The sequence below is a fragment of the Rattus norvegicus genome, chromosome 1, assembly GCF_036323735.1.
Source record: "Rattus norvegicus strain BN/NHsdMcwi chromosome 1, GRCr8, whole genome shotgun sequence".
NCBI lineage: Eukaryota > Metazoa > Chordata > Mammalia > Rodentia > Muridae > Rattus > Rattus norvegicus.
This window is the reverse complement of record NC_086019.1, coordinates 201,462,602-201,472,601: the sequence shown is the minus strand read 5'-3', so window position 1 is coordinate 201,472,601 and position 10,000 is coordinate 201,462,602. Positions and strand designations below refer to the sequence as shown.

Below are 10,000 nucleotides of genomic sequence, written 5' to 3'. Positions count from 1 at the left end.
AACTTGTGAAGCGAAATTGACTTAAGCACAGCATTGACCATTTGAGAAGTAAACAGCTCAGAAGCACTTGGCACACTCACGAGGTTGCAGGAACAGAGCTTCTCTCTAGCTCAGGAAGCTTTCTTCACCCTCAGAGGAAACTTTGTAAACCTGAAGCAGTTGTTCCTCATCCTCCCCACCCCAGCACCCGGCACCACCGTGTCTGCCGCCTTGAGTTTTCTGGTGGGTTGTCAAGACTGTTTTGTCCTCACTCAGACTATGAATTAAAAGAGTAGTAACTTCAGTTGTGGGGACCTATTTGCAGCTGCTTGGGTGTGTCCCTGCCTGAAGCCCACAGTGTCCTCACATCCTGACTTGTGCAGGACTGCTTTGGGATTTTGGCTGATGGACTGGAGCCCTACCCAGCATCACCTGAGTGCATTGCTCATTAAAGCTCAGGCCTACAGCTCAGAGCGAGCCACTCAGCCCCATCAAAAAGCACCCATATTTTTCTGTCAGGCCTCCAGTTTCCCAGGCTGCACATGTCTGTAGGCTAGGAGAAGGTCATGTCTCTAGAGACAGGCTGGAACCAGGTGCAGAAGGGATCCTGGAGAAGCCAGAACTCTTTCCTTGGCACTCTGCTGCTTAACTTTCCAGAGGCCAGGGCACTTTGGGGACGCTTAGCTCGAGCACGTGTCTTTCATGAGGACATTCAGGGTTAGGGCATCCAGTGTTCTGCAGCTCACTCACATCTTCAAACTCTGGCAAAACTAAACTCTGGAACAGTCCGTTCCTTGAGAACTAAAAGCCAACTAAATGAAAGTCCCTGTCGAGCAGCACTGTATCGCTTCAGAGGACCTTCACCCTTCAAATAAGCTGTAACTACAGGTGCTTGAGGGTGTTTGAAGAGCCTCTGAGGGAGACTTCTTCCAAGTTCCCCTGTCCTCCCCAGTCACAAGGGTACACCCTCAGAGCCTGCCACATTTCTACAGAATGGATCTATTTTTCCTTTGACCAGAGGGAAAGAAATCATTACTGCATGATTAGTGGCTTCGGTTAGGTAAAAACATCAGTGTCAGGGAGGGAGGGAGGTGAGTGGTATTAATTACCTAACCCTTGCTGGCAGGCTGATTTTATCAGTGACTTGGCCACTGGTAGCTCTGCTCTTGATGGACGTGGGTGAGTTCGGAGCCGCCTGGAAACATGAAGGAAGGGCTGGTGTCAGATGAGAGGCATCTCATCAGCTTTTCTCTGACAAACCAAATTCATTCCTTATGTAATTGATAACGGCCTTGGCCAATTATTTCCCACATTACAATACACAGAGGCCCCCTTTACAGGTTTTGCAGGGCTGTAATTAGCTATGCTAATATCCCCTTTATTGGCCCTAATATTGCTCAACACCTTTTGCCATCCCGGAGCCCACTAGAGCCCCATGGCCTGTCAGGACTGCTGATTATTGAGAAGGATAGCTTTAATCAAACATAATTGCAGTTAATTTTTCTCTCCTGCTCTCTGTTGCCAGCGTCTAATGCCACGGACTCCTTGATATTCCATTAAATTACAATTAAACAGCCTCCTTTGTCTCTGATTGTCCTGAACACCACCACAAAGTTCTGTAGCCGTTTAAAGGAGAGCTGTTTGGTCCTAATTGCCTGCTAGCTCACAAAGGGCCAATTTACACAATACCCATGTAGAATTTAAACAGTTCATAATGTAATGGATATTACACAGGAGCCTAACACTACAATTAAAATGATTTTCATCAGATAGAGAAGCTTCGGTTAATCAGCTCCATAAAAGTAAATATAAATGAACTAACTCATAGCTTAAACACACAGAGATGGAGCCGACTTTGAAATTAGTTGCTGTGGTAGGGGCTCTGCTCACCCCTTAGCCTGGGGTCCCCACATTGGGCTCTGGAGGAAATGGTGGGTCCCATTCCTTCTAGCTTTGTTCTTCTGCCACCCAGTATTAATGCTGACACTGGAGTTGTTTGTTGGGTCTCTGACACAACAGCCTCAGAGCAAAACTCTGAGCACTCTTCATTGGGTGCCGTGGGCCACACCCTTCCTTGGCAGGAGGACAAGTACCCTATCAGGAGAGGATTTCCAACTTAAACTATTGGGCTATTGGGCTAGTCCTGCTGTCCTTCCCCGCAAAGGCTTTGCTGTGTTCTCATGGTCCCAGCCCGCCATCATGAGGGTCTTAGGCATTAGAAGAGTGAGCCAGCTCTTCCAAGAATGAATGAGAATAGCATCCTGGCGTCTTCCCTCATCTGTGAACACTGAAGAAAATCTATTTCTACAGTGATGGCATCTTACTTTCTGCCTGAGAACTTTCTGGAATTTTTCATAATGTTTCCAAATGCAATATTCCTGGGGATAGCTTGGCACAGAGCCGTTTGTTTTTAGCCACTGTCTTCCCCTCTGCCTGTAAGAAACAAGTAAATAAAGCCCATATTTCAAGCTTGATTTACCCTGGTACCCATTGTGAAAGATGATGCGTCTTTAGGGAAATAAAGACGGGGTCAGGGAATTAGTGCGCATAACGGTCATTTTGACGTTGGGCCAGCAGATGCCAGGGAAAACACACTGTACACAATTAGGCATAATGTACTAATGACAGGTTAGAATTTTTATCGCCTCTTTGCGATTGAGCAGCAAATCCACGTTTAGCAATAATAAAGAGTTTATTGGCGCTAAAGCCAAAGATTTCCTGACATAGGGAGGATTTTTCCTTTCATAACAGGAGTATTAAATCCTTTGGAACTGAGATATGTAAAGTGGTTGTCAGATTTTTCTTAGGAAACAGCCAATTAAAGGGTAACTGAGTAAAGGATGTGGGAATCGCCATTGGACTTCATGCGTGGGCATTCGGTTTCTGACCCCTTTCCCAAACATGGCGACAGCACACCTCACGGAACACATCCACTCCCACGCAACAGTGCGCAGTGTCAGCAGGCTTGCCTTGGCCGGGCTCCGTTTCCTACCTATGAATCCTTAATTGCATCCTAGAATTAAACAGCAGCAAAACCAGGGTTAAAATAAGCACCTTTTGTGTTTGGAGGTTTCCCTCTGGCCTGGCAAGGAAGAACCGGCTTGTGGTGTACTGGCTTGTGGTACACTTTGTGTCACTGGAGCCTGGGAGCTTGGTAAGGATCCCGTTCTGCATAGGAGTTGTTCCCAGTAGATCTTTCTTCTGTACCCATGGCCACCGCTGTTACACGCTCTGCATAGAAACAGAGCTGTGATTGCCACCAGCAAGAGAGAGAACAAGCATGAACATGTGTGTATGATGTCTGTGCCCACTTCTGCTCCCACCTGCCCCCTGCAGTGCTCAGTGTGTTTGTGGTATCCGGCACCCAGTTTTGCACTTGTGATCTGTAAACTGATGCTACTTAAACTCCAGAATGCCCAAAGATGCTTAGGATATCTTTAAAATCCACTCTGCTGCCTTGGAGGTAAGAGAGCCAAGCCGGCTAAACAGACATTAAGGAATTTAGAGCAACCTCTCCAGGAGAGGGAGAAATCTTTCATTTTACAAAAAAGCCGGGACACCAGCTCCGTGCAGGTACCTTTGCGGATGAGCAGCTTCTCGGCCGGCGCCTGCTCAAAAAGATTAGCCGGGTGGTAATGTGGGGCATAATTGCACCGTGTGGCTGTCCCTGAAGTGAAAACCTAATTGCCTGACAGGACGGTAACTTTGTGGCGCCCTCACCTTGTTAGGCCCTTTCTGATGCAGTTCAAATGCAGTGTGGCCGCAGGTGCGCCTAATTTACCTCGCTGCAGAACGTGTGGAGTTTAATTGCACAGTGGTTGTTAGGAAAAATTGGTGGGTGGAATATCAAGTGACTTGCTGTAGCTGATGGCAGATGGTGTTAAGAGGCATTGTGAGCTAAGTGTATAGGTGAGCTGAGTTAATAAAAGATGTAAATTCTGGTCCGAAGTAGCGAGGACTCGTGGTATGTAAGAAAATTTAATTGAATGGCCACCATTCTTAGCCTCATCAAAGGGATTCTTTCTGCCCTCCTTGGGTCCTCCAGGATGCGTTGGGAAGAGAAATGAGTCTTAGCCTGTGGAGTCTCTTATTTTCTCATATTGTAATTGCTAACGAAGAACTCTGACCATGAAAGACCGAATTCAAGGAAACTTTATGAAATACCATAAATCATCAATCAACTTCTAAACAAGACAGGTGACATTCAGGGACAAAACAGAGTAGGTATTCTTTGCAGCTTTGCCGCACAGGCTCTTAGCCACGGTGGCGATGGGCTAGCAGGGGTCTACCTTCTGCTCACTCTTTGCGAATGGAGATGGAGATGGTGCAGGGATAAGGTCCGTGAGCGGGTGTCTCACAGCCCGGTTGCCCCGTGCTCACCTGTTCATACTAAGATAGCAGCACATCTGTTTGTCACTGTGCAGGGACAGGGAAGACAGGATGATTATATTTTCGTCAAAGCCTTGCAACACACTGCTGGGACTCCTGAATCTTTCTGTTGCATACAATGCCAGGTCTGGTGGGAAGCAAAGCGTGTTTCCAGGCTTGGTCTCTTCCTTCTCACTAGGGCTGGGGCCTGTTGCTCCTGTGCTCAGTTTCAGCAAGAAACAAAACCCACCAGCTAGTCCCTTAAAAACACATAGAGACCATCATAGAAATAAATCATGGTAGTTCCACACTCCATTCCCTTCTGGAAGGTTAGGCCTATTGAAACCATTTTTCTTTTTCTTTTTTTAAATTAAATTTATTCCTTGACTATTTTATACCTGTATATACTTCATACTGATTGCTTTCACACTCCACTGTAACTTTAAAATTTTGTCTTTGATAGTGTATTTGCTTTGCCAAGATAAACTCTGGAAACTGCGATTACCAGAGGTAGCACACTCGATAGAGTTTCGACTTTGATTTTCTTTTTCATAAATTCACTGTAGGATACCTTTATGCTAAAAGTCAATGGTTACTTATTGAGACGTTCAAACTTTACTAGACATTCTGCATCTTTATTGTCTAGTGATCCTGTCTGGGGCAGGTGCCTTTCTAAAAGCTAATAGTTCTGCAAAGATCCTTGCAGGAAGAGGTCCTTTGGAAAGACACAGTTGTTATAAATCTTGGGACTCTGTTGTGTCATACAGCTGTGCTAGTCACCCTTACATCGGAGGCCAGGAGCATCCCTGACCAGCCTGCATCTGCACTCAGCATCCATCCCTGTTACACGACAGCCAGCATAGTTATGGAGTCTACCATTATTCCTTACAAGGGTCGTCGTTGTCGTCGTCGTCGTCGTCGTCGTCGTCGTGTCTTCTGTGGGCTAACCCTAACTATCCATTCTTTGTGTTTTTGCAGATTCTTTCTAAAGTTCTTCCTCAAGTGCAATCAGAACTGCTTGAAGAATGCGGGCAACCCTCGGGACATGCGGAGGTTCCAGGTATGCGTCCCTTCGAGGTGCCAGCCCCACTTGCCTGTCCTGCCAAGTTTTCAGAGTTCTCAATTTTTCAGAAAGCTCTTCAGTTCCCCAAGGCTAGCAACACACTGAACTTGAATTTTTTTGGATAAAAATAGGCAGATAATGGGCTGGAAAGATGGCTCAGTGGTTAAGAATGCTTACTGCTCTTGCGGTGGTCCCGGGCTCAGTTCACAGCACACACATTGAGGCTCACAACCACCTATAACTCTAGTTCCAGGGACGTGACACTTCTTCTGTCCTCTAAGGGCACCTGCACTCATATGGTGCATTTACTATACTCAGGCACATACACGTGCACATAAAATTAAATGAATAATTTAGAAACAGACAGGTGAAATACATTTTAAAATGACCTTGTGTTTTCAGCATGTCAGATATGTGAGTCTGTGCAGGGACAGGGAAGATGAGAGGGTCATATCTCCACAGCCGCCTGACATCAGCCCAGAAAACTTGGCTGGACTGAAGATGCACATTTTAGGGATAAGATGACTGGTTGATTGACTGTCACTGTGTATGAGGGTAGTGAGTGGGAAGAGGACCACAATGCAAACCCTCCAGTGTGATTGGCGTCTAGAGCCTCCTGATAAAGGGTCTGGATCCGCTTAACACAGGCCCCTGCAAATTCCCCTAGACTCCAAGGTCCCAAGGTGTCTGAAAGTCCAGTCACTACTAGTCTGTTCTGGATCTAGGCTAGCACATGCACCTTTGCAATGAGGATTTGGTCTGTAAAGGGAGGGGTGTTTGTTGGCTTCAAGGACCAGCTATGACAGCATCTATATTTTTCTTGTCTCTGTGGATGATCAGAAGGCTCTGTCAGGGTCATGGGCCCTCTCAGTATGAGATAGGCTGTTTTGCTGATTTTCATTGTAAAATCAGAAGAACTAAGTCCAGAATGAAAACGAGTCCTAGATTAGCTATGTTACCGAGGGAGTCCTATCTGAGGTGTCAAGTGTGTTGGTCAAGTAGCTCACAGTGTTGGTAGGGTTCTGTGTGTAATTCAGGCCTTCAGGGGGGTGTGTGACATCCATCTTTCTGCCTTCACGTGTCTTTAGGGAAGCAGGCCCTTAGTTCACCCATACTGGCTTTCATGGCTGATCCTGGCATCTCTTGTAAACTACTGGGCCAGGTTCTTTAAAAAAACAAACGCAACAACACAGGAGATCACAAGGCATGGGCACAATTGGTCCAAGTAGACAGAGGAGGTGACATCAGACTGAGTAGCAGGGTTCCCTTTGTCTCACCAATGATGGAACACAGCATCCATCACTGTGCATTGTGAGACCATAGTGACCCCAGTCACTTTAATCTCCCTGCCTCTCGGAAGGTTTACCTGGACTTCTGGCACATCATGGCGTGCGGGATACTTGCAGTGGTGCCACAGTCCTCGTGTCTTCCTATGGGCACACTGCAGGGTTGTCCCATGCCTGACAATGAGTGCAGTGTGTCTGTCTTTTCTGTTTTCCCCAGGGACTGTTTTCTGTAGAGATGGCAGGGAAGAGACAGTGTCTCTAAACATTTTTTTGCCTTTTCCTATCTTTTTAAAAATATATCCTGGTTAAGTCTGTGCCTCAATACTGGCAGGTCTCTGTACCGTACTCAGGTGATGTGTTCCCAGAAGTTCTCTTAACACTCAGGCCAGGGTATACAGGTGGACCCCGGGGGGATTCTTGGCAAACAAGAACGGCCCCTGGATTCTATAGGCAGAGATGACTGGGCCATAGGTGACTCCACAGTGGTGCCAGGGCACCTAGTGCAATGCCAGATCTTCAGGTCAGAGCATGGTTAACCCTGAAGCTGAAGTGGGTATTACGGCTGTACTGACCACATTTTCCGTTCTGTCAGTCCTATGTTACTGAGACCTTGTTATCAAGGCAGACAGAAGAGGGACAGAATTCAGGGGCAGTGCCACTGGTGGCCGAGGGCATGTATAGTATCATGCTCCTGCACCATGGTCTTACAGGGCTTGAGGTCTTAAAAGGCAGTTCTTTTTCACACATGTCCTTATATAGGCTTGTAGCTTTGAGTTCTCTTTTACACATAACATACTTTTTAATTGTTTACTTGTTGGTATGTGTTTCTTTGAGATAGAGTCTGGTTGTGTAGCCCAGGCTGCCCCTGAACTTACTATTTTCCTGTTTTAGCCTATGTGCTAGGATTATACATGTATACCACTATGCCTGGAAAGACCACTTATTTGTCTTTCATCAGTTAAAAAAAATCAATTTACTTTATTTGTTTTATTAATAGGCTTTTTCTCAGTGCAATTTCAGGTTTATAAAAGGGCCTTGCTGTGGTTTTGAGAGCTCCTGATGCCCTGGCTCTCCTTGCCCTGTCATAAGCATATTTGGTGCAATGTATTCTTATATCTGAAGGCCACCTGCCGATGGTTACTACTCAACTGAGGCTTGTGGTAGCTTTGCTAGCATTGGCCTGTCACCTTCAATTTATCTGGCAGTCTTCACTCTCCCCTCCCCTGACCATTGCTCTCAAGAGGAGCTGGCCCCAGGACCTGGCCAGGTGGGGCTCTAGGGGTGCTCCGGCATCTTTTATGTCAAATCCAGGCTCAAGTTCCACATTAAATATAGGCTTAGATTTTTGGTTTTCCAGGTCCTCTGACCCAGCCTTTTTAGAAACATGGCAGCCAGACTGCCTTTTGCTGTTGCTTGGGTCTGTGAAGTGTGCCATTTCTGAGATGCTTGCTGTGAGTTCACTGGGAAGAAAACAGTTGGTACCAGCGAGGTGGTCTCTCTGTATGGTGGCTTCATTTTCTCCTCTCATGAGGCAGCCAGCAAGCCTGCCCTCTCTCCCTTGGACATGCTCTGAGCCTCCCATGGGCCCTTGTCACCCTTCCTTATGAGCTTGAGAAAGGATCCTTTTCCTGCATTGAAAAACATGCCCCACAATTCAAATTTAGTTTTTTTTTCAGGTACTAAGAATTTCCTTCTCAGATATTAAACGTAATTGTACAGTTGACCCAGGGATCATCTGCTGCTTAAAATGGGAATATCGAGAACCCTAATTTTATGAAACTTTTTTTTGGGGGGGGATAACTGAATCCTCCCTCTTATGTCTTCAAGAGAGGCTAGTCTCAAGTGAACTAATTTAAATTAGATAAACTATCTAATCAATATGTGAGCAGATCAATCAAAACAGAGGTTTTCAAATGAGTGGCTAGAGGGGTATTTCGGAAGCTAATGGCTAGAAGAATATTTCTCTGAATTGAATCCACTTGTTAGCATAATAAGAGATTAAACCCTAATTAGCGGAGCAGAGCCTTTTTTTTTTTTGAAAAGAAGCAATCTTGAGTCAAAACAAAACAAAACAAACCACCCCCATTAGCCAAAAAAAAAAAAAAAAAAAAAAAAAAAAAGAAGCTGTGAATGCACTCCAGTCAGTGGAGAGTTTCCAGAACAAGTGAAGTCTGTGCAGTGCAGCCTCTGAGCTGGCTTCTATCTCGCTCACACGGCTGCAGTGCCCACCCTGGCTTTCCCGTGCCAACTCCATTTTCAAATTCACTTCGTTTTCACAGGTCGTTGTATCGACAACCGTCAACGTGGACGGCCACGTGCTGGCCGTGTCTGACAACATGTTTGTGCACAACAATTCCAAACACGGGAGGCGGGCCCGCCGCCTAGACCCGTCAGAAGGTACGGCCCCTTCTTATCTGGAAAATGGTAGGCACATGCTTCATGTATTTTTTTTTAATTTGCAATGCTTCTTTTTTCCTTTGTACCATCCTTTATGTTAATTCCCGTGGAGTTGCTCTCACCAGGCAGGCTAGACCACCTCAGCCCCATGGGGCAGACCTAGCTCCCCTCAGGTGGAGGGGCCAGGCCTTGCCAGTTTCCTCCTCCTCCCTTACTGTCTGCTTGGTCCTCACACCCACCTCACCTGCCCTGGACTTCATGTTATTGGTTTGTCTCTCAGCTTTCTTTTACTCACAGTTTCCATTGGTTTGGTTTCATTTGGCTCAAACTCCCATCCAGAAACTCACCCCAAACTCTCTGTGCTTGCTTCCGGGGCTGTTTACTTCCTGTCCCATCTAGGCCAGAGGGGGACTGTGTGGATCATTTCCTATCCTTGGTGGGAGTCCCTCATACATACATGTGTGCTTCTGTGCACACTCATGTGAAAGACGGGGGATGGAGAGTGAGAGAAAAAAGTCAAAAGACAAGAGAGCATAAAATGAGTCTTTTAAAAAGCATCTCTGTGTGACCGACTCTTTGTTTTCCTTGTTGAGAGAACTTCAGCGAGACAAGTAGACAGAATTGAGAAACACTCCTGTATAAGCCCCCCAGCAGCGCCTTCTTTCTGCTTGCTCAGAACTCGTCCTGTACGAGAGCCACTTCCTCTGTTAAACATCTTAGCAACCACGAGACCTTGATCAGGATGAGTTACTGAGAAGGCAACCTGAAGGTTTCTATTAAGAGACATGCAAACAAAACAACAGGAAACTAAAATGGGTTTGAGATAGCTCCTTCTTCCTGAGGTGATGAATTCAAGAGCTACACATGAGGGAGACAGATGCAGGGAAACGAAGGGGGTGTGTGCGGG

At 46.2% G+C, this 10,000-nt stretch overlaps 1 protein-coding gene across 15 annotated transcripts in view; it reads left to right on the top strand.

The window, feature by feature from the left end:
• Positions 1-10,000, top strand: part of Ebf3 (EBF transcription factor 3) — a 117,999-nt gene that overhangs the window by 71,843 nt on the left and 36,156 nt on the right. For 9 of the 15 annotated variants that reach the window (NM_001108506.3, XM_039083383.2, XM_039083400.2 and 6 more), the window contains exons 7-8: positions 5,326-5,407; positions 8,976-9,120. In NM_001108506.3, the coding sequence (NP_001101976.1) occupies positions 5,326-5,407; positions 8,976-9,120 (227 nt within the window). The remainder of the gene's footprint in view (positions 1-5,325; positions 5,408-8,975; positions 9,121-10,000) is intronic. The other 6 variants (NM_001415982.1, XM_039083406.2, XM_039083361.2 and 3 more) reach the window with 1 other exon arrangement.